The 26357-nt window shown below is 32.4% G+C and overlaps 1 protein-coding gene across 2 annotated transcripts in view; it reads right to left on the reverse strand.

Moving 5' to 3' along the window:
* The window catches only part of TECRL (trans-2,3-enoyl-CoA reductase like), an 88130-nt gene extending 65396 nt beyond the window's left edge, over nucleotides 1-22734 (reverse strand). The window contains exons 1-2 of one of the 2 annotated variants that reach the window (XM_045834372.1): nucleotides 22423-22734; nucleotides 5399-5450 (exon numbers count right to left, since the gene is read on the reverse strand). In XM_045834372.1, the coding sequence (XP_045690328.1) occupies nucleotides 5399-5450; nucleotides 22423-22656 (286 nt within the window). In that variant the 5' untranslated portion in view covers nucleotides 22657-22734. The remainder of the gene's footprint in view (nucleotides 1-5398; nucleotides 5451-22422) is intronic. The other variant, XM_045834370.1, reaches the window with a different exon arrangement.
* Nucleotides 22735-26357: the final 3623 nt, after the last annotated feature.

A 26357-nucleotide genomic window follows, 5' to 3' on the forward strand; every position in this document is an offset into this window, starting at 1 on the left:
TGTCCCTCTCTTTAGAAGTCTAGACTATACAAATTTACACAATTTTGAGTAAAATAAATCACAGCAGAACAACTTAACTCTCAGCCAATTTTTTTTCACTGGGATTCATTTGTTATTTTGGCAAACTTTTGTTTTTTTATTAATTAAATCTACAAAATAGAATACAAGGTTTGTCCAGAAAATGTCTAGCCATTGTTAATACAACAAGAATTATTTGAGTGACATCAATATCACCTGGCATCCAAGGAAAGTGCACTGGTGGACTAGAATGCACATGGGTGAACAATGATGACTTCACTGTTCTGGTCAGTGGGGTGGTAGATGCTGTTGAGTGAGCATGTGTACTTTGGGGCCATCACATTCAAAATGAATGAGCAAGTAGAGCAATTAATCTGCATCAAATTTCGTGCTAAGCTTGAACATTCCTCTGAGGAAAATGTTCAGATAATTCAGAAGGCTGCAGCTATGGGTAATATGACAATGTGACCATGATGTATTGTGTCTCATGAAGAGTGTTTTGGCAAAATATCAAATCATCCAGATGATTTAGCCCACTACAGCCTAAATTTGGTGCCCTGAGACTTTTCACTTTTCCCAAAACAAAATCACCTTTGAAAGGGAAATGTTTGCAGACCATTGATGAGATTCAAGAAAACACAATGGGGTAGATGATGACAACTGGGAAAATTTTGTGAGATCCCAAGGTGCCTGCTTTGGATGGGGACTGGGCCATCATTGTCCTATGTACAATGTTTCTTGCATCTTGTAGCTTCTTCAATAAATGTATTTTTTCTTTCATATTCCATGGCTGGACAGACCTTGTATATCATTAAAAATTTAAATTAGTATGTATATATTTGGCTGTGATTCTTGGTAAGTTCTGCTGCTTTCTAAAAATTTTGATAATTATTCTAACAAGTCATGTTGTATTCTAAAAGAGAAGTAATTGCTTTTAAACTAAAGAATACATGAAAATATTTTTAGTTGAATAACATGAAATGGGATAATGCTACTCAGCCTAGACAGGTAATTGTATACTTGCATGGGGATTTTTTTTAAAGCTCTATTGAAATCTTAGAATTTATTTTTTACATTCCTTTAGTCCAAGTGTCCCCTGCACTTATATAAATCCCTATTTTTCAGCTTGGTTTTGACAAGCAGTAATTTCTATATGCAAGCTGTGTGAAAAGATGGGAGTGACTAGAGGGATAACATATGCAGAATTGAGTGTGAAAATCACTGAAACTATTCAGGAAAGACTTCAAGGTATAAGCAAGAATAATAATTTTAAGTGTTACAAATAAATGGATGGAGGTAAAGAAAGACTGGTGGAGAATTTGCAGTTGAGGGCAATTCATCAATTTTCTGGTAGCTAAAATGAGAAGAGGAGAAATAGTTGAATGTAATGTTTTTGTGTGCATTTTTGTATGTGTGTATATATAAAATTTATAGTGTAATAGGTATCTCTTTTGATGAAAATCATTGTTCTTTCCCTTTTGCTTTAACAGCTAACACTGTAATCACATTTCCCTCCCCTATCTATTTTCTTACCAGTCTGATTGCTAGTGTCACCAGGGCAATCTAAAAAAAAAAAAAACTCATAACAAAGCAGAAATGAAAAATTATGAACCTTAAAAGAGCATAAGATAGTCATTTTATAAGACAAGGAAAATCATGGTAAAAAAGTTCCAAAATAAAACTAAGAAAAATGTAAAGCTGACAGAAGTCAGAGAAATAGTATGCAGACAAGAAATCAAGATCAGTGAGAAAACCTGAAGAACAAAGGCTAGAGATAAAAGACACACAAGGAGTATTCTTCCCTCAGGAAACCAGTCTTCCAATAAGTTACTTTTTTACTTCCAAGATTAACAATTTGTATCATAACTCCAGGGCCTGAAAAAAAATAGCATCTGAAATGTCATAATAAAAATAATAAATTGGCATCAGAAAATAGTCTGTAGAAAGCTAGCAATTGTAGTTACGTAGTTATAACTGTTGTACATATACTATATATGCATGTATACATACACATATGTGATTATTCTTGGTTGAATATAGATTTGAAAAACGAATGCAATGTTATGTACTCTTAAATATGCTAAAGAGATAAAATATGAGGAAAATTAACACATAACTTTCTTTTAATCATTGTACATACCATCACATATTGTTAGTGTTAAAGTTTCTTGCTTTCTTTTTATGATTTGGCAAATATATTAAACATAACACCCAATTTAATTATGTTTGAGATACTTCTCTGTAATGCAATACAAGCAAAATACGTTTTTGCGTCTTCATTTCCTAAAATCTGAAGATAGATAACTTTTTAAAATTTAGTACAACAAATGCAAAATTTCATGACTATTATTGTTCTACAAGTGATGGATATACTTTCAAAGTGAAGATACTTTTGGAAAAGTAAAAAAGAAAAGTTTAAATTTATGCAATTGTTAAAGATTAAAACTGCTTAGAAAAGCAAATTAATAGTGGTCAAGATACCCGTAAGAATTTATATAATCAGCTATTAATACTCACTGTACTATTGTCATATTCAATTTTCCAATTCTGAAACTGGACATTTCTAGGATTTTCTACAAACTAGCTAACTTCATTCACCTATCTAGAAATAAGCTTGGGATCACATAAATATAAAAATTCTGGCTCTACAATTTTAAGAGTCCATGTAGTTGTTATGCATATCTATATACACAATCAAGCTATCAGAAAGTGCTCATGGAATCACACAAGGCAGTGATTGCATATTGTTTCTAAAAATTCATTAGTCTGTTATTCATTTCCTCATTTCAGGACAAATACAGAAACAATGTATTTCTTACATTGTCATATCGATTTAAATAAAAACATGTCTGCCCTTTTTTACTTTATAGTAAAAAAACTTATTTTTAAATATCCTCTCACTAAATACTCAAAATTTTCTGAAACCACTTTATTAGATAAAATTGATTTAACTCTTTCCAAAGATGGCATTCATTACTACTTTAATGAGAATCATATTTATGCAAAGAAAGGAATAAATCAAAAACATTTAGAATGTAAATAGGAAATACTTGTGGAAATAATTATGGTAACATGGTTTACATACATTATGAGATAAGGCATGGATATGAGATTTAAAATTTTTTCAATAAATTATAATATATTGGCATAAATGCATGCAGAATTTGATGGCTAAAAATAGAGAATTGATCTATGGCAGATCTTTCTTTTCGAGCTCATTTTCTTTTGTTCTTTTTTTCTTAATATAATTTCTTCCTGGTTCTCTTCTGCATATTCAAAACCTACCTGTCCTTATCGTAAAATAGCAGAACTCACCCTCTATAAAAATTTAAATCAATGATATCTCAAACAAGTGTTTGATTTCCAAAATATATAAAGAACTCACACAACCCCACACCAGGAAAGCAAACAACCTAATTGAAAAGTGGGCAAAGTACCCGAGCAGACACTTCTTCAAGGAGGACATGCAGAGGGCCCAGACAGATGAAAAAATCTTCAGCATCACTAGCCATCAGAGATCTGATGCAAATTAAAATCACAATGAGACAAACACTTCGCGTCAATCAGAATGGCCATCATAACCAAATCAACAAACAAAAAGTTCTGAGGAAATTGTGGAGAAAAGGGAACCCTAGTCCACAGTTGGTAGAAATGCACACTGGTGCAGCCACTGTGGAAAACAGTATAGAATTTCCTCAAAACACTTAAAATAGGACTGCCTTCTGACCCAGCAATTCTACTGCTGGGATTATACTTTAAGAACCCTGAAACACTAATTCGAAAGAACCTGTTCACCCCAGTGTTTATAGCAGCATGATTTACAATAGCCAAGTACTGGAAACAGCCTAAGTGCCCATCAGTAAATGAGTGGATCAAAAAAGTGTGGTACATTTACATGATGGAATACTACACAGTGGAAAGAAAGAAAGAGCTCCTACCCTTCTTAACAGCATGGATGGAACTGGAGAGCTTTATGCTAAGTGAAGTAAGCTAGGCAGTGACAAATAAATACCATATGATCTCACCTATAAGTGGAACATAATCAACAAAACAAACAAGCAAGCAAAGTAGAACCAGAAACACAGAAATAAAGAACAAACTGACAGTGACTAGATGCTATGGGAGATGGGGATAAAGGAGGAAAGAAGGGGAAAGGGCAAGTCAAGAAACATGTATAAAGACCCATGCTAGGGGACAGGAGGATTGAATGTGTGAGGTAGGGGTGAGTAGGTCAGGGGTACAGTAATGGGGGAGAATGGGGACAATTGTAATTGAACATTTTAAAAAGTCCATAAAAATAATCTAAATCATATTTCAAATAATGTTTTTCCAACAAGTGTATGCTTTCTATTCCTATTAAAAATTCTAAAATATTTCCCCTTATGTTTATAAATTTTAGATACATTGACTATTTTATTTACCTTCCTCATGAGGGTAATTTTTGAAGTCAAACAGGGATGTCTTCTACTTCCATTTAGTCAGTATGTCTAGCATAATGTCATATGTACAGAAAGTATTCAGTAAATATTCTATGTTTTCCTGAAAAAATAATGAAAATAATAAAAACAATTCTACCTATTTTACTGTTATGATTGAACAGGTTAATGTTCTAATTTGTAAACTTTAGGCATATTTTAAGAAAAGAAACATGATTCAACTAAAGGACTGAAAATTCTCCATAGCAAAACCTCTAGACTATAGAGCACCAAGAACAAAATTCGAAGTAAACTGTGAACTTTGGGTAATAATGTGGTGTCAATGCAGATTACCGGGTTGTAAAAAATGCACTACTCTGATGTGGGGTGTTAATGATGGGTGTCAAAAATCATTTAAAAAATGTACCCTAGCAGTTATAGACATTTTTAGTGTTTATGAGTAAACCTTGTTAAAATGTTGTAAAAATAAAAATCTAGCATACTAATGTCATATCAATAAATAAATAATTATAGGAGATCCATTAATAGATTATATTTAGCTATTAATATAGTTAAATAATATGTGGAAGCAATTTGACAGGTATAAATACATGGAGTAAAATTTTTGCTTAATATTTTGCTTAAATGTAAAAAAAAATACCTTGTATTTATTAATGTTTGTATATATAGGAAGTTTTCTGTTAGAATGAAAATTGCTCTGATATGAACTAAAAATGAGTTTTATGAAAAAACAAAGGGATAATGAGGATTAAAGCATCAGTTAGAGAATAAGACACAAGAATGTTCATGGCCCAGAGGTATTTACCATATTATTTCTGAGCCACATGTTAAATACTCTGTCCACACACTCTTTCTCTCATAACATTGTACTTATTTTTATAGATAATTATGATTCAATAAAAATAAGACTGTAATATAAATTCTAAAATAGACACAAAACTTACATGCTTTGTGAAATTTTTGTTTAACATCATGAATAGTAGATGTTTGTGTCACCTGTAAAAAAAGAAAATAGAGTTATAAGGAAAAAGTGTTTATCCATTGACTGTACATTTTTAATAAGAAATATATAACATTTTTGAAATAAATTTATTTCAAAATAATGTGCTTATTTTGTTTAGCTTTTTAGTCATTTTTGCTTTAAAAACTTGACAAAATACATCTATATGTTTTTTCCAATGTTTTAATTTAAATATAACAGTAATGGTGTTATTATATGAGTTCATCCTAATCTATATCTCTAAATTAAAACTTTGTGTTTTCTTTACTACTAATATTCAATTTCTGGTTTTCACATAAGTGAAATTATCAATTAAATGATGAGTAAGTGCACAAGACAAATAGAAGATAAAGTGTATAGAAGATAAGGCAAAAATAGATTTACAGTTGTCCATATTTATTAATAAATAATAAGAATAAATGTTGTGTTTTGTGCACTCACAACTATAAACTTACTTTTCCCCAACCATTTATATAGCAAGGGAGCCTTGGGATACAAAAGTATTTTATATGGACAAAAAGGGAAATACTTATTTAAAATATCATCAGGAAAAAACTATCTAAGACCCCTAGTTAGTTACTAAAGCTTCTATCTAAAATTACTATTAGTTCACCAAAATCCATGTTAGATATATTATTTGGGTTCTTCAAGTGCATAGTGTTTGACTACTTGAAATATTAAAATAAATTGAATGGAAAAGTTTTTTTTCACTTAAACTGGAAAATCAATGAGGATAAATGTTCTATCAAAGCACCTCAAGTGCTATTACAATACTATAGTTTAAAGATTTCACTTATTTATTTTTAGAGATAGGAGAAGGGATGGAGAAAGAGCAGAGAAACAGATGTGAGAAACATCGATTAGTTGCTTTTTGTAGGTGCCCTGACTGGGAATTGAATAAATCTATGAAGACTACCCTGTCTGGAGCAATTTTAGCCAAATATAGAAAAAAAAGTTAATGTTTCCTGGTGGTTCTAACCTGTGGCCCATGGGCTGCATGCAGACCATGATGGTTGTGAATGAGGCCCAACACAAAATCATAAATTTACTTAAATCCTGATGAGATTATTTCATGATGTTTCCCATATACATTTTGCAATGTATTTAACGTGTGGCCCAAGACAATTCTTCTTCCAGTGTGATCCAGAGACACCAAAAGCTTGGACACCCCTATTAGATAACATTGCTCAATTAGACACTTGGATGTGCTTAATCAACTTTTTCAGGTCTTTAGCTGTATTCAGAGCTCAACATGAGGAAGATGATAAGATATGCAAGATTTGTGATTAATAACTTGATTCCTCAGTAGTTTTATGAGGAATATCTCAATTAATTGTGCAGATGGGAGAAATACATATCCTTACATTTGAAATCCTGAAATTCTCATTAACATTCTTCTTGTCAGACAAAATTAATCTTAAAATGTTAAATAGAGAAGTAAATTATGTTTTTTAGTTGAAACAAAAACTTACTTCTAAATTTTATGTGATAATGGTTGAAGTGTCATCATTACTTTATCTAACATTTAAATTGCTGGATTAAGGAAAAATATTTTCACAATCTAGATTCTGAGTGAATTTGCCCCATACAAAGCTCTTGCAATGTTTCACGTATACAAAAATAAAATGTTGCATTATTGTTACTTTTAAAACTTAGTCACTTCAGAAACACCTTTAAATGAATAGAATACTTTCAGAATACTGTTTATCCTACTTAGATAAATGAAAATTAATTAGTAAGGAAAAACAAGAAGGACTTGAAGTTCATTTGACTAAGACATTGAAATATTCATTACAAAAATTTGTTAGTAAACTTTGTGAAGAACTGTGTCGACCAATGAAGACACAGACAGGAATGAAATACAAGATAAATTGAATAGAAATAATTAGCTCTAGAGCTGTGAAAATACACCAAAACCACAAAATAGTCAATGCAGAGCTTCTAACTGGCAAGACCTCTTTGTTGCTTTGCAGTCACAAGAAAGATAACTAAACTAGCCAAAAGAATAATATTTTAATATGGAATAATTCAGGAAAGTGGGAAAAGTATTTCTGAGAATTTCCATTACAATGTTTTACATTAGTAAATAGAATATGTACTTGCCCATATTTTACTCAAAATAAAAGGGAGTTTTCCAAGTAATCAAATATTATTTTACTAGCTTACTATCTTCAGATTATAACTAAAGTATAAAATAAGCCATCTGTATGAATAATTTTATAATTTCAGAATATGTATGGTATTTTACAGAGTATCAAGAGTTTCTACACAGCAGAAAGAAAGAAGGGCTCCTACCCTTTGTGGCAGCATGGATGGAACTGGAGAGCATTATGCTAAGTGAAATAAGCCAGGTGGTGAGGGACAAATACCATATGATCTGACCTTTAACTGGAACATACTCAATGAAAGAGAAAAGCAAACAAAATATAACCAGACACATTGAAATTAAGAACAATCTAACAATAGCCAGAGGGCAGGGGGGAGCAGACATGGGGAAGAAAGGCTTTCAGGAACTAATGAAGGACACATGGACAAAACCAAGGGGAAGGGTGGAAGTAAGGGAGGGAGGGGGTTTGGAGTGGGTGGAGGAAGAGGGGGAGGGAGAAAATACAGACAACTGTAATTAAACAACAATAAATAATTTAAATTTTAAAAAAGTTTCTGCTATGAATAAAATGAACACACGGTATAGATTTGGGGAAAGGTCAGTATTAATAAGATGTAAATATTTTTAGTTTAACTAGACTTTGTTTACTCTTTAAGAAATTAGAAAATTATATCATCTCAATTGTGTTTATGTATATACCACAATGTATTATTTAAAATCAATTGTTTTATTCATAATTATACATACATATAAACACACATTTATTTTAAATTTCTGTATAACTTTTTAATACATACAGCAATAACATTTGGTTATTGTCCTTTCAGTTCAAAAAGAAAATAGCATTAGTATATAAATTTGTTTTTAGAAAATATTTGTCATGCATATTAAAAATATATTAATCTAAACAATTTACTTTTATATAAATACTTTTTCCCCAATAAATTATTTGTAAACTTTATTTAAGGTTATAGTTCAGACATTAGTGATTTTATAATAAATATACATATGTATGAAATAATGACCTATTTTAAATAGTTAAAAATTTATAATAGATATTAACGTTTGAAATTCTAACACAATACAAAGAAGATATCTGTTTTATAAATTAGAAACTAATTCAGAAATATGTCATCATAAGTTCTCTTTTGGAATATTTTTAGAATACATGATCGACAACCTAAATTAGAATAGTGTAGGGCTGGATGATATCATAAAGACCATAGAATTAAAAGTGTATTTTTAAGAATAAAATAAATCCAAGTGGAGTTAACATTTATAAGCACTTCTCATATTACTTTTATTATGCTTTCCTATTGCAAGTTCATGAAACCAGGAAAATAATGCTTTTACTCAGAAAAATTTACATGTTCCATGGTATTACTGAAATAAGTAAGGCAGCCTAAGCCAAATGAAATAGCTTCTGTATAAACAGTAAAGGGCCATTTTAAATAAAATAATATTCGCTCTATGGAATCTAAAAGATAATCACAAAAATATGTTAAAAACATTAGTAATCAAATGACAGTAATTTTTCCTAAATAGTCACAGATATTATTAAGTGAAAATTGACTGCAGTGTAAAGAAAATAATTAACAAATGACTGGGTCTATTAGTCTACTACCATTGATTAATTATTAGGCTTCATGATAAAAAAAGGAACTAAATTTATGTGTGCATGCTCCAAATTAATTTATAGTTATTTTTATATAAAAATGATATTTTCTTAAATACAGAAATTCTACATCAATAATATAGATCATTAAAATGTAAATGCAGATGAAACTAGAGGGAGAAAATATATGGCAATCTAGTTTAAATTTTCTTTTTTTTTTTTTTAAAGAAAAGCCATTTAATATATTTCTTGGTCAAGTTTTGAGAGCACTGGAAAGTGCTTATTCTTTTTTTTTAAATATTTTATTTATTTATTTTTTAGAGAGGGAAGGGAGGGAGATAGAGAGAGACACACACACACATCAATGTGCGGTTGCTGGGGGTTATGGCCTGCAACCCAGGAATGTACCCTGGCTGGGAATCGAACCTGGGACACTTTGGTTCCCAGCCCGCGCTCAATCCACTGAGCTACGCCAGCCAGGGCTTAAATTTTCTTAATTATAATCTGTAAAATATTTCAGGTACATATTAACTGATATAATTGCCTAGTGATGACCAGAATAAAAGGCTTCTTAGAATCAAAAGGATTTATAAGTTCGTTGAAAAGACATTGATTAAAATATAATTGATTTCTACTTGCTGATTTACAGTGAAAATGACAGAGACATTTGTCAAAGTCACTTTGTCTTTAATTGTAAATGGGAGAGATAACATTTATACATACTTGCAATTATTATGGCTATAAACTATGTTTTGAGTAAAGGCACAAACAGTGAAATTAACAATGAATGGTAGTGATAATAGTGGGCTTGGTATTTGCAGGACTTGGGAGGAATATTAAAATAATTGTTATTATCTATCAATCTGCTTGTGTGTATGTATATATACTATTTATTAGAAATAAAAGTGTATTTATACACTGTTCTATTCTATTCTATTCTTTTAAGTATATTACTTTGATGATTGCAAAAATAGCCATAGTAGTTTGCAGATTCTCCCATCAAGAGGTAGATTTTTTTCCCACACCTTAAGTTTATCCTGGCATCTGATGTGCTTTAATAAAAAACATAATTTAAAAGTGTGGCTGTGCAAGTGACAATTCTAACACACAAGAGACCATGTATTTCTTCTACTCTTTCTGATAACCCTCTTGATGAGCACCATGTAGAGAAGCCTGAGCTTCTTCCCGTGTGACGACAGATGCATGCCCTGTTGCTGCTGTTCCCCCAGCTACTCAACAACCAGCTGCGAGTACTTAATTGAGTCCAGCAGAGAACTAAATCACACACACACACAATCAGAAAAATGAGATGAATAAATTGTCTTTGTTTTAAGCTATTAAGTTTTTGAGTAGTTTGTCCTCAAACTGTAAAGAACTATTAAGAATATTAATCATTTAGAGCAGTGATTTTAGCCTTTGTCATCTCATGTCATTCATAAACTAATGAATAATTTGTGTGGCATATCAAAAATACATTTTTGCTGATCTGACAAAGATATAGAATAATTTTGATTTATTCAAACCAGATAGCTACTGTTATGTTGGCTGCTGTTATTATTTTATTGGACAATCTAAGGGAAAACAGGTCATGCCTCTGAACAAAGAGTCAAGTATTGCATGCTTTAAAAATTCTTGTGGTACACCAGTGTATGTGGCACACCAATTAAAAATTGCTGATTTACGGGAAAAAAGAAAAAAAGAAAACCTCTAATTTCAGTAAATGATGAACTGCTCATTGAATAATGGTCCCAGAAGATAAAAAGGGAGCTGAAAATTCTTGTCACCCAGTGATGTAGTAGCCTAACATCACAGGTCCACACATTACTTATGGATTTGTGATAGTGCTGGTGTAAACAAACCTACTGTACAGATAGGTATACAAAAGTATAACACATCATTATGTACAGCACGTAATACTTGAGGATAATATGTGGCTATGTTATTGGTATGTATATTTACTATACTACACTTTTTATCATTATTTTAAAGTACACATTTTCTACATATTCAAATGTTTGCTGTAAAACAGTATGCCTTGTTACACCAACAGCAGCCTCACATTTCGTGTTTACGCAGTCTCCTGACTGCACCATTTAATTCTGTGCTTAATGTAATCTTATGTTATCATGTACAGTAATGTGCTGTGTAGGCTGGTACTGTAGTAGCAATACCGTATAGCCCAGGTGGGTAGTACACTATACCATCTAGGTTTGTGCCAGTGTGTTGTTAGCCAACCATTATGAACTGAGTGTTATGCCCTTTCAAAATTTACATATTTAAACCCTAATCCACAATGTGATAGTTTAGGAGGAGGGGTCGCTGGGAAGTAATTAAGTCCTGAAAGTGGAGCCCTCATGATGAAATTAGTGTCCTTATAAAAAAAGACTCTAGAGAACTATTTAGCCCTCTCAATAAATGAGAAATGCCAGTCTGCAAACTTGTAAAGGATACTTGCCAGAATTCCACCATCGTGGCTCTTGGATCTTATACTTCCAGCCTCCAGAACTTGGGTAAATAAATTTCTGTTTTTTATAAACTACCATCCTATGAAAATATATTACAGTAGCCCAAAGTTAGAAACCACCTGTTTGTTCACTATACTTGGAAACTGATTATGACAATACCAAGCAGTGTTTGATCTACCTGGTTCTACAACAGAGTTCAGAGTAAAGCCACAGCTCATTCTCTGGGCATGTTATATGAATGATAATTAAACCTTTGGTATTGTAAATCATTGATTATTTGGGATCATTATTTAGTCTAGCTTCAAGGATACTTTTATTAAATACTGTCTATATTTAGAATGTAGCAGGACTTTTTGAAATAACTTGATTAAATTTATTAATGTTAAAGGACCTCATATACTATATATAGAGATCTATTAAGATGATCACTTGACCATTATAAACAACCTGATGAAGTATGTGATGCTGATAGTCTTTGAAAGATTAAGAACTTGTGGTCATAAAATATAAGTATCTTCCTAAAATTACACAATTGATTAGTTAACTAATATGGATGCAAATTTTAGAAAGTGTTCACTCTCCAGATAAGCCTTGCTGTTCATAATATCTGTTCTAAGTATTGTCTCTTTGATCTTTACATAAATTGAATCACTGTTAATAATATAAAAATCATTCATTATTAAAAAGATCCAAGCTTACCTGATATGATATGGTAAATATGTATGAGAGTTTGTTGTTTCATTCAAAAATAAAGTTGAGTACCAAAGAGGGACCAGTAACTTTTCTACATGTCATGCATATTGTGGTAGGAACACACACACACACACACACAGTCCCCTACTCTGTTTTAATGTAATAACCAGCACACATATAGTGTTTTCTATGTACACTATGCACTCATTTAAGCAGTTAACTCATTTAATACTTCTAATGACCCAAAGGATTAGGTACTATTATTTTCTTCCCCGGTTGCCAAGCAAAAACTGATGTACTTTGATGTCGTGAGGTCTGCAGCCTGTCACGGAGCTAACAAGCAGCAGAGCTGGGTTAAGTTTAAGCAATGTTGTACTTGAATTCACTTTCTACAACACCATGGCACAGTGAGACACATTGAAACAATACTCTAGAAGAAATAAGAAAATAATTAAATATCTACATAATATATCTAATGGTAATAAGTTCTAAAACATATAAATGACGTAAGAGATAAGAAAGACCTGATGCAAAGAAGCATGATTCTGACAGAAAGATAGATAAGGATATATAAGCAAACGCCTAAGCTAGTCATCAAATTATGCAAATATTCTGAAGAATATCCTTTTAGACAGAGGAATTGTCAAGGTCATAGGCTACCAGGGATCACCACACTAAGAGTGATCGAGAAATGGCAAGCAGGCCAGTGAGTTTGCAGTAGAGTACAGATGGTTAAAGATATGACTGGAGGGATGAGATGCAGAGATAACGTAAAGCTTTTCAAAATATGGGAGAGCAGATTGGATTTTCTGAGTGAGATGTGTACTTGGAGTGTTTTCATCTGAGGAAAGGTATCATATTTTAGGTTTTAGAAGGATCAATTTGGCTTCTGTAAATTAAACAGATTCTAGATGACATTTAAAATGACCTTTCAACAACAAAAGCATTACACCTGCAAGAATAAATTCCAAATTTTATATTACCTGGTGATATTGAGGAAGCTTTATGCCATAACTACATCTGCAAGAACTATGGTGGATGTATTCTGTGTTCCTACATAGATCGTGTGTGTTCAGTGAAGACCCATCTGTACCGGTCCATTTGTTAGAGGTGATGGTGACTTAAACTAGGATGGTAACAGTTCAGTGACAAGATATACTGTGTATAGAATAAAATGACTGATTGGTTGGATACTATATAAACAGGAAGAGATTCTAGAGAGTCAGCAGCTTGATAAACTAAAGTAAGACTTTTTCCATAGCTCATTAAAGAATTACTTCTGTGGGTGAATTCTCTCTTGTAGGGGACACTTTGATCATATCACAATCACTGTCTGTATCTTTGCCTCTTTAACTTCACAGATAAAAGACCTTGAAGCTACAGAATGGTCAAATCTAAAAAAAAAAATGCTTATTTATCATGTATACACTGTCTGTTATAGAGATGCACACATCATTTCTTCCTATTAGGGTTGATTTGATTGTATGAGTAAATAGAAGAGATACCATCAGGAAAGGGGAGATGGATATCTTTGTATTCAGAAGCAAAGATAAATCTGTGTACAGATTATTTTTTATGATAGCACTGGATAGCCCCAAGAATAGTTGGCTTGAAAATTAGGTCCTTCAGGCAAATTGTACCTACATACTTAAACTATGGCATACATGAACCTATACATTTTTTGTTAATGACAAAAGCCTACGAAGACATTATGTCTATACAATTCCAAAAATGTTGATTGAAAACTGAAAGCAAATAGGTAAGTTTATTAATCTATTTTTAATTATAAAAATAATTAATTTTTCTTCCCATTTTAAAAAGAAGCAGATTTTATTTTAACAATCAACAGCTCACTGGTTGTTTTGGCTGCTCTGTTGATTATGTTCTTACCATGTCAAGAGTTAAAAAAATTTACATAAAATAGCTCTTAAGATAAAAGTAATTTCTCAGTAATTTTAGAGTAACAGCTTTCTGAAATTGCCTTTCTATAAAAACGGGGAAGGTATCATCTGAATAAAGGCCTCAGGATTCTCTATTACATTCCTGATTTAATTAAGGTTGGATTACAACAAAATTTTATTAAGTGAAGTTTATGAGAAGCAGATGACACGTCTGTATTTAGTGGAATGGAGACCAGTGCTGACAAATAAAAGACACCATTAGGCTGCAGTAGCTCATCAAATGCTTTGCTAAAATAAATTACTTATTATAATTCGCTTTGGTTTAAAAAAATCAAATAACCAATCATTGAAAAGTTAGAAACATCCAAACATAAAGCAATATTAAATGTTTATTTTGGAGTCAGTAAAAGTGTGGAATGAGAACACAAACTGCAATAAGAAACAAGACAGGTAACAATTGATTCCCTCTTTTCATAAAATGATACTAGAATCGTGAGTTTATGAGAAAGTAGAGACACAGCATTCTTAAAGAGTAAGATCAATTCTCAAATAAAATATCTAGTATCTAGATGTAGTAGACAGTTCAAAATCTGCCTAAAAGAGAATTAACTTCTTGTAGGAGAATAAACAAGTGTGATATTCAAGGGTTTTATGTAGCTACAGACTTGTGAACTCAGATTGCTCAGCTGAATCCCAGTAGATCAACAGGGATAGAAAATTATTTGATGACTGTCAGTTTAAAAATCCACTAATAAAATATAGTATATTGTTGGTATTGAGCTTGACAAGTTTGTACCTTAGAAAGCCTTAAGTGTGAAGAAAATTCATCCTCACCTTCTTCCGTAAATTCTCCAGAGGTGTCTCTCTAGCAATGTGCCTTCAGTCAAAGCCTGAAAGAAGGCTGAGCATGTAAGGTAGTTAGAGGAAATAATTTCTACTTTAGGAGATTACTCTTTAATCTTAGAAATATCCTAACAAAAGAAAAGAAATATCCCCATGATGGTCCTTCAGTGTGCTGGGGCTATTTATAACTAGAAGAGATATCTACAGCCATTCAGTACCACTTTTTTCATACCTGTTTTATCTTTTATTATATTGTTTTGTGTGGGACTAGTTACATGTCATTATGAATCACAGTACTGTGAATATCTGAAGAGAAATGAATATACAGGGTGCAGCAAAAGTAGGTTTATGCATGTCTTTATAAAATTATACAATAATTAATAAAGGATAATAAAAAAATAAACTGTGTTTTGTGTATTCACAATGGTAACCCTGCTTTTGCCTGCCCTGTATTTGGTTTGTTTTGGTCTGGTTTTCATCCTTATGTTCCCAGGGTCTATTACAGTGCCTACAGACTGGAAGATTAGTATTTTTCAATGTAGTCATATATGAAGAAAAAACAACAGAGTAGAAGAAAAGGAGAGACTGAGGGAAGGATGAAGGATTAGGCAGCATTCTATGATTACGTCCCTGAAGATATTTTTGTAAGTAGTACTTAATCATAATCAATTGAAAGTGGTTAGGGGTAGAAACTTCAAACAATGATTGTCCTCTAAACCTTTGAGCTCCTGTAATGTAATCATGCAAATACCATAATTTCCATAGTAGTGAGATGTCATGTAAATATATATTAATCTAAAATCATGCATATATATGTATAATTTAAAACTATTTTGAAATTAGTGTCATTACACAAATTCTAGCAAAAATATAAATTTGATTATGTCTATGCTTTTAGTAATCTAGACTTAAGAGTTCAGGGAACATACATTTGTGACCAGAAACATGTGATGTGAGGGTATTAAAAGTTTTAATGTGACATAAATATCAGCATCCACTTGTTGCAGTATTTCCCCTCAGACCTCTTGCCCTGGAGACTGTATAATTTAAAATATAGAGTAACAGAATTTTTATTTCTTAATGTTATTTTAAGTTATTGCTCATTTGATAAATCCTAGTCACAGTGAAATTGTCAGTAATACCTCTGAGCACTAAGGTACATGAGAAGAATGAAAAAAATTTTGTGTTAAGGACATACTAAAATCCCAGCAATAAGTTAGGAGATTATTTTGATAGTTATTTTATTTTGCTACACCAAAAATACCAGTAAAATGTTACATCTGGACAAGGTGCATGCCGAATATATAATTAGACTTCAATTTCTCAGAAATATATCATATAAGCACAATCTTTATCTTATATTTGAACTGTTAGAAGGAGCTACAAATTCCTTCATTGTGAAATTTTTTATAACAAGTACAGCATCCATATCTTCATGTTTTTTCAAGACTTGAGTGAAACTCCTCCATGGTATCACTGCCTTGACATCTGTTTTGTTTGACTCATGGCCTGCAATGACCTTAAACTGACATCAGCTCCTCATGCAATCACACGCCTTAGATAGTGTTCCTCAGAGTCACAAGTAAGTGTGCTTTCCAGATGTGATTTTCCCAGTTGCTTTTGTGATCAACAGCCCCCTCAACCCCGGGGCATTTTCCTTGTGATACTCAATCACATGCCTTAGATAGTGGTCCTCAGGGTAGCAAGCAAATGTACATTCCGGATATGATTTTCCAAGTAGCCTTTGTGATCAGCAGCCCTCTGCCCCAGCCCAGGCATTTTCCTTGTGTACACCTTAGATAAGACCCATTGGGATTTGCTAAAATTCTGCTCTCTTGATTTGAATTGATCAGTTCAGCTTTAGCCCAGGAACTAAAAAGCATTCCATCCGTGGACTGTAATAAAGGCAGGTGCACTGGCCCTGCCGTGAGGCCATTTTAAAACAGATGCCACTCTCACTTTGCAGAAGAATGAATGGAGGCATTATTGTGCTAAGTAGCCCGCCCAAGATAAAATATTAAAAGTGACAATGTCAGAAATTACAAGTTCTTGAAATTTTATGCAGCCTTACTATACTACAATTTCTCTACTATTTTCTGGCAATGGTATTTTCTACCATTAGGAGAATTAGAGAATTATTGAGTGCTTTATTTTATTTGTAAGAAGTCTTTTAAAAGCTTTAAAGATATTTGACAGAGACATTTAAACAACAGAAGAAAGAGGGCTCTTGTGGTCAAGTTCCTTGGAGAAAAAGAAAAAAAAAAGAATGGGATGTTACTGGAAATGTTTATCAACATTAGTTTTAGAGTTTTGCCGTGCTCTTGAATCATCAACCTATCACAAGATAAGTGTCTGACATTTTATGAAACAGAAGTGAGACAAGGGAAGTTAACAACTAGAAATAATTTATTGTTAATTTATTTTTTAAATTTTAAAAGATTTTATATACGTATCTTTAGAGAGAGGAGATAGGAGAGAGAGAGGTAGAGAAATACCTGTAAGTGGTTGCCTCTCAAGCGCCCCCTACTGGGGACCTGGCCTGCAACCCAGACATGTGCCCTAGACTGGGAATTGAACCAGCAGCCCTTTGATTCACAGGCTGGCACTCAATCCACTGAGCCATTCCAGCCAGGGCTATTGTTAATTTTTTAAAGTTTACATTTCTGATATATTATTGATGTTCCAATAAACACTTAAGAATGATATTTAATAACATAATTTAAATTCACCATCTTATTATCCTTGTTTAGCCATATGATTTTAATCACTCATGGGAAATAACTAAAATAGTTATATATCCCCATCTCTACTCTCTTTTTTATTAAAAGCTTCTTAGATTTTGTAACCATAATGTGACTGTTAGTAAACTATGCACAATTACAAATTTTAATATTATACATCATTGTTGGGAGCAAGCCAGGAGCAACTTGGGCACTCAGTAGAATGAAATTTTATTTATTTAGTTAGTTACTTATGTATTTAGTTAGTTAGTTAAATAATTTCATTTATTTATTTTTAGAGAGAGAGGAGGGGAGCCAGAAAGAAAAGGAAAGAAACATCAATTGTCTCTCTTGTGCCCCGTAATGGGGACCAGGCCTGCAACTCAGTCACGTGCCCTGACTAGGAATTGAACTGGTGACCCTTAGGTTCAAGGGCTGACACTCAGCCTACTGAGCCACCAGCCAGGGCTAGAATGGAATATTTAAATGTCTTTTTCTATGAATGTATTTACATTTATTCTGATGATAATTTGGTTTAGAAAATAGTATAAAGTATTTTCTAATATCATACTCCTCCACCTTAGAACCAGTGCTAAACATGAATATATTGTGAAATCCACATATCTCTTGAACAGGCATTGATTACATTTAGTACATACTTAGCACACGTGGTTTCTTTGTGCCAAGCCTTAGTTCTAAATGTTGGAGATACAAGAATAATAAAAACCAAATCCCTGGTTTTGTAAAGAAGGCATGGGAAGAATAGGCCAAATAACACACAAATAATACACAAAAGGAAAAAGGAAATAAATGCTACTAAAGAAATAGAACAAGGAAAGGTAATAGAAAAGATTGTCAGATTTTTCAGTTTTCAAAAGTAGTAAATAAAGTCCTTGAAAAAAGTGACAATTAAGTCAAGATCAAATGGAGGATATTGGCTAGTTTTGAGTAGTGAATCATATTATCTTAACAACAGGCTAGTTCTGTTGCGTATAAGGAATACATCAAAGGTACTAAGCACAGAAACAGAGAAAAATCTTAGGGCTCTGGCAGGGGATGTGGTTAAAATTTGTCATTCTCTATATGTATGTTAGGGCATCATTTGTGTTGTGAGATTAGATCTAGGGTTATGATGCCTCTACACATTTCATTTGAGCTATTTCAAGAATGTGATTTCACTTATTGACCTGAAAAATCTTGTGGAAAGATTTTTTTCTTTTTTTGTGGAAGATCAAGTGTTCAGTTTTAGATATACTAACCTTGAGATGCCTAGTGAACATTTAAATAGATAAGATGTAGATGATAGATAGATGATAGATGATAGATAGATAGATAGATGATAGATAGATAGATAATAGATGCATGCATGGATTCATAGATGAATGGCTTTACAATTTGGGGGGAGTACAAGTTGAAGTTACATGTTTGTGAATCATCAAAAGGCAGATGATATTTAAAACTATGGGACTCAATAAAGTAAATGACCTAATATGGGGAGAAGTTCTGATGACTGAGTTGGTGACATGCCACACCTACTAAGTTAGATAATGAAGCAGCAGCAAGAGAAAAGTGAGAAACCAATAAGGTAGGCTTAAAGAAAAATGTGTGTAGTATCATCCCAGAACTTAGAGAACAAAAGTGTTTTCAGAAGAATGTACTTAATAGTAGAGGATGTTTTAATATACTAAGATGAAGTATGAGAATTGATCTTTGGAATTAGCAAGGTATTTACCACCATGTCTGATAACCTCAGTATGTTCATCTTCTGGAAAGTAATGGAAGCAAATATCTGAATGGAGTGTGTTTAGAATGAAATAAGAAGCAACTGTGGGCAGATGAAATGAATTTGACACAAGTAATGAGAACAACAGGACAGATGCTGGAGAAGATATTTAAGGCAATAGAAACTCTTTTGTTTGGTGTGTGTGTGTGTGTGTGTGTGTGTGTGTGTGTGTGTGTAAGACAAGCATGATTTAATATATTTTCTTCAATCTCAGGAATTATCTCAATGGTTTTATCTCATGAATATCCTGAGTACTTAACTTTATCCATGCTGAAGTTAATGGATAAATGGAAGTTAATATAATACCTAGATGCAAACACAATTCCTACTAGAACTCATCATATATTACTAAGATTCATACATATGAATTGTACCGCTAAACATATCTAAATATTTATATCTAACCCAAGCATTTATAACAAATCATGGCAATGAATAATTATTAAGAAGTCAAACTGAAATTCTGTGCCAGTATCACAAGTTTCATCACTTGTTTTTTCTTAGATTTTTATACACATTAAATTTAGCTGTTTAAATGATCTTTAAAACTACAAAAATATTTATTTCTTATTCTGTTACAGGCACTATGCTAAGTCTGTTACATATCTTTCTCCTGCTCTTCACTCTATGCTTACAAAATAGATTATATTAACCTACATTCTAAATAAGTGGTATTGGGATCAGAAATTCAGTGAATTTCCTGAGCCTTGTTAATATGATTGGTAACAGAGATTCAGTTCAGATAAGATTAATTCCAAAGTACATGACCTTTAACTTTTTCAAATTTATTGGGCAGTACTTAGTGAAAGATAAGGAGTAAGTCATAACCAGCACTTCTTTTGTGTACTAGGTAGAGCTAAATGCAATGAAAGCCATTTAACATGCCTTACTGTTAATATAGTTATCAATTTGTTTAACAGAAACATAATCATGAATGGCAAACAAAATCAACCTTTCTCATGTTTATAAATTTGAACTGTTAGGAATCATGAAACAAGAAAAGAGTAAATTCTTTCTTTTTCTTTTAAATGTTTTGCCATCATTATGATACAACTTACCAAATCACAAAAGTAAAACAAGAAGCAACAAAATCCAGTTCTATTGACAAGTCAAAGATTTGGATGTAGAATGTAGCAGATCATATGGTGTTGATTGTCCAAAAAAAGTTGTTGAGGAATGCAAAATTAATCCTCGATCTAGTCTACATAGTTTCCCTAGAGGAGTGCTACTGGACATGCAAATACCAGGACTCTTACTCTCAAATATGAGATTTTTTTGGAAAAATCCTTGTTTCTAAGATTTTTGTATGCTTATTAACTTTTGCATAATTTAATTATTACTAGAATGTACACTGACATGTCAGAGTTTCAAATAACATCAATTACATGAAATATAAATGTTTGAGGAAAATAATTAGAAGCCCAGCTCATCCATTTCTCCTTATTTTAAGGTGAATTATTGTCAATGATTATCTACATATCAGAAAGGACACAATAACCAGTCTCACTTTAGGATCTTGGCCTTTATATATCCTTGACTAATTGAATATCCATTCCATTGATTGCCTGGTTTCCCTTAATTTAATTGTATTGTTTAAAAATTTTTGAATTTTCAATGGTGAGATATTATAAACATCAGCAACTTCTGAATGATTTTATTTGTCTTATTTATGTATGATATCAAAATATAAAAACTGTACTGAAATGTAAAAATACATTATACCATTTATGAAACTCATAACTTAAAATTATTTATACAAAGTACATACATATTTATTATTTAAATGTGACCCCAGTGGTATTATAAAAATATGATTTAGAGTTACACAGAAATAATTTTAAATCTTTTTTCTATTTACATCCTGTAGGAAATTATAAAAGAATTTTATTTTTCATTTCCATCTCTAAATAAAAGTTAATATTACCCAACTAATAGACTGGCAGTAATGTTATAGTTACTAAATAAGAAAGTATGTAACATCTTCTTGACAATTACAACAGAAAACAGGTCCTTCTCTTGCCTTCTTATCTAGAAACAAGGCTAAAACAGTTAAAGTGAATCAGGGATTCAATGCTATTTTTAGAACAATAGCAAAAATCTTAACATGACAATAAAGAAAAACAAATGAAGATATATTTTATTTAAAATATCAATCTTTCTCATAATAAACTAAATATTAGCATCTTTTCAGTTTTGAAAAGTTAAAAGTATTTTGAAATATTGTACTATGTATATCTGCAATGTACACTGATTATGTGAGCTTGGAAGTATGTATTTTTATCTTAGTGAAACATCTGTGATATGAGCATATGTGGGTGATACTGAGCAATACATTCTCTTTAACCACTTGAAACTTGTGGTTTTAAAATAAGTAAACCTTTCAGAAAAAGTGAGATTTTCATTTTGTAAGACATAACTCAAACAATTCTGAATAACTTTTAATGATGAGATTGCATCATATATGTTAAATATAATTTTAGTGACTTCAGTGGTTTTTGCTTGTTATTTTCTACAAATACTATTATAACCCTAGGAAAATCTTTAATAAATATTACATGCATGAAAACAACAAACTAGCAGCATTTTTTTCATGTACATGAGAAGGTAAGCACTGAAAATTTTGCCTTTCAATAACAGTTAATGTTAGCAGGAAAACCAGAACCTAATAATTATTTCTTACCATTAAATTGATTGTGAAAGCTGCAGTTAGTATCTCCTACTGAAACAATTTATGAAGTATCTATCCTGCTTATAAAAAAAGTAACACTAAAAAGTAAGCATTTAATCGAGAGATTCAAAATCATGGGGGCAGATAAAAGAAATTTAAATAAATAAACTCACCTTATCCACAATACATATCTGCTTTCTTGTTTGAGCATCAAGTATTTCAATCTCAAAGTGAGTTGTTTTTGATTTTTTAACTGCTGGAGTTGATTTTAGAGGACCTGCTGAAAGTACCAGTTGTGAAAAAGACTGAAAATTTCTCATATCATTCTTCTGTATAGACCGTGTACCTCCTTGAGAAAAAACTTCTCTTTTGCGTTCTGAAGCAAGAGACTTTTGCTTTTTGAACATGGTATGAACAACCAGGAGAATCTGTCATGTCAACAGAAGATACTTTGCAAGTGTGTTTCCTTTGCACCAGTTAAATACTGCTGTGAAACACAAAAGGTCAAGTGCATGCCATTCCAATAGTTCAGTTTTATTTAGCAAGACTGAAAACAATGACTGATTTTATTGCTATATATAACACCCCATTGTGAATTGCTGCAATGCAGAGGATCACTTTACCAGCATTCAAATTATTCCTTGCATTCTCCTTTCATCTCTGCTTCTTAATATGACCAACTGGTATCTCAAATTCCAAAGCAAGAAAGGAATAGACAGATTTTTCTCTTATCTTTGGATTCTGGATGCACTAATGTTCAAACACATATTATCATGCACTCATTCATATTTAAAATTATTTAAAATTAGCTTCATGTTATCTTGTAGTCAAATTTACACACACATAGTACATTATTATGTAACAAATTTTTATAGATGTTGTCTAAGAAAGACTTTGGCAAGGTTTTAACATCTATTTGATACAAAATGCATAAATTCTTCACTCCATGCAGGGATGAGAAAGATGACAAGTTGTCTCTAAGACTGGAATATGTACACAGTAATTTTATAACTTAAGGAAAAGGAAGCAAGCCTTACTTTAATATTTGCACACATTTTGTGTTACTGGAAAATCATTAAACTTATCTGTAAGGTCAGTACTAAATATTATATGTACCACAATACTAAGTTATAAAAAATTTAAATTGTCTCAGAATAAACAATAAAAAATAATGAACAACCCAGTACAACAGTATTGTGAAAAAGACTCTAGTACACTGAGACCTGAAAATCTGGCAAACAGACAACTGAAAAAAATCCAAAATGTATTGTCACCTATTCAAGGGATATTATAGAAAATATTCCAGATGTTATTTTGAATGAAAACCTCAAAAGACAAACGGCTAAAATTATAGAAGCCAAAAGCTGTATATCCAGATGAGGATAATATTTACTTTTATAATTAAATAAAATATGTATTATTTATTTTTAGATTTTACTACACATTATGCACTGGAAATTCACTTGCACATTGTTTAGTTGTCTTTTTCATACCCTAGCTCAACATTATACTCAATTTTTAAAATGATATTATGTATTTATTTTTAGAGAGAGGGGGAGGGAGAGGGGTAGAGAAACATTAATATGCAAAAGAAACATTGATCAGCTGCCTCTCTCTTAGGTCCCCAACCAGAGACCTGGCCCACAACCCAGGCATGTGCCCTCACTGGGATCAAACCGGTGACCTTTCATTTTGCAGGATGATGCCCAACGCTCTGAGCCATGCTATTCAGGACTACACTCAATATTAAATATATTTTTTAAAGATTTTATTTATTTAGACCTGGCTGGCATAGCTCAGTGGATTGAGTGTGGGCTGCGAACCAGTGTCGCAGGTTCGATTTCCAGCCAGGGTACATGCCTGAGTTGTAGGCCACGGCCCCCAGCAACGGCACATTGATGTTTCTCTCACTCTCTCTATCTCCCTCCCTTCCCTCTCTAAAAATAAATAAAAATAAAATCTTAAAAAAAAAGATTTTATTTTTAGAGAGAGGGGAAGGGAAAGAAAGATGGAGAGAAACATCAATGTGTGGCTGCCTCTTGCATGCCCTCAAACAGGGACTTGGCCTACAACCTAGGCATGTATCCTGACAGGGAATCAAACTAGTGACCCTTTGGTTTTCAGGCCAGCACTCAATCCACTGAGCCTCACCAGCCATGGCAATATTAAATATATTTTTTAAAACACATAATATAGGTATATGTGTGTTCAGGTATTTATGAATATAGATATACCTTGTGCAATTTTATTACCCCAATTGTCCAAGACTCCAAACTTGGTATCATTCTTACCATCTCTCTTTCTCCCACACCTCAGATCTAATTTATGGGAAATCCAGAACACAATCTTCTCACCATCCCCACAGCTACCTTCAAAGCACCATTCTCACTTGTAATTGCTCTTTGAAACTTGTCTTCCTACATCAGCATTGGCCCACCTATAGTGTGTATTTTAACACAGCATCTAAAGTGACCAGTGCCTACATAAAAAAAATAATCCAGAGAAATGCAAATTAAAACCACAATGATATACCATTTCACAGCTGTCAGAATGGCTATCATCAATAAATCAACAAGCAACAAGTGCTGGTCAGGATGTGGAGAAAAGGGAAACCCTTTTGATATTGTTGGGAATGCAGATTGGTGCAGCCACTGTGGAAAGCACTAGGGAGATACCTCAGAAAGTAAAAATGGATCTGCCTTTGGGTCCAGCAATCCCACTTCTGGGAATACATCCACGGGAACCTAAAACACTAATTCAAAAGAACATAAGCAACCCTGTGTTCATTGCAACATTATTTACAATTGCCAAGACATGGAAGCAGTCCAAGTGTCCATCAGTAGATGAGTGGATAAAAAAACTGTGGGACATTTACATAATGGAATACAACTATGCCATTAAAAAGAAAAAATGAAAAGTTTACCCTTTGGACAGTATGGATGGACCTGGACAATATTATGTCAAGTGAAATAAGCCTGAGAAAAAACAAATACCATATGAGTTTACTCACATGAGGAATCTAATGAACAATCTGAACTAATAAGGAAAATGGGGACAGACTCACAGATGGAGAGCAGGCTGACAGCTCTGAGTAGAGGGAGGTTAGAAAGTGGAGGGATTGAGCAAAAAAGAAAAAGGCTAATGGACATGGACAACAGTGAGGTGATTATGTGGGAGAGGGAGGGTATAAGGGTACTAAATGGTAATAGAAAAATACAATAAAAATTTAAAAAACAATAATCTAATGATCTTCTCAACACACTGTGGGGGATTTCTATCTTGTGTAAGGAAAAGCCCAGTTTCTTTTCAAAGGTCCACAAGGATCTGCTTCATCACTTAAACTATGTGTAGTGCCTACAATAGTGTCCAGCACACAGTAGGTGCACAATAAATATGTACTAAATAAATAATTTGTAAATGTACACTGAGGGTGTAGAAAGAATGGTGCGATAGTAATTGAATGGCTAGGGTAAATTACTATTATATTACAATAACATGACATAACTCTGTATAATATAATGTATCTTCACATATAGTTTCTATTTAAAAAGGGGATTGTCAAAAGGACACAGGAGCCAAACAAAAAGATCTCTCATTATCAAAGCTGGGAATAATTCAAGAAAGAAAATAAATACTAATGATAATGGATTCTAATTCAAAGAAAAATATAAACTCAAAGAATTCCAGTTCATACTGTTATTAATAAATTAATAAATAAATAAGGCTGAGGAATAAAATCTTTTTAAACAAAACTTTCAAATTTACACACACACACACACACACACGTTTATACACACATACACACATACCCTCCTCTTGAGTGTAGGTTTGACTTAATGAATGACACACTTATAAAAAGTAGTGAATGGAAAGAGAATAGAAACTTTACAGTAGGGAAAACCAGCAGGGATGCAACACTTTAACCAAGAGGCCAACTCCAACATCACCGTGAAAAGTCATGCTGATATCATGGATCCACTGATAGCATCAGATGAGGACATGTCACCTCTGCAGTGTTCATCTAAAAGTTCATTACCTCAGCCTAACCATGAGAAAACATCAGACAAACACAAACTGAGGGTAATTCTAAAAAATACTTTTCAAGACT

The sequence above is a fragment of the Phyllostomus hastatus genome, unplaced genomic scaffold (genome assembly GCF_019186645.2).
Source record: "Phyllostomus hastatus isolate PE091 unplaced genomic scaffold, TTU_PhHast_1.1 phas_contig_196, whole genome shotgun sequence".
NCBI lineage: Eukaryota > Metazoa > Chordata > Mammalia > Chiroptera > Phyllostomidae > Phyllostomus > Phyllostomus hastatus.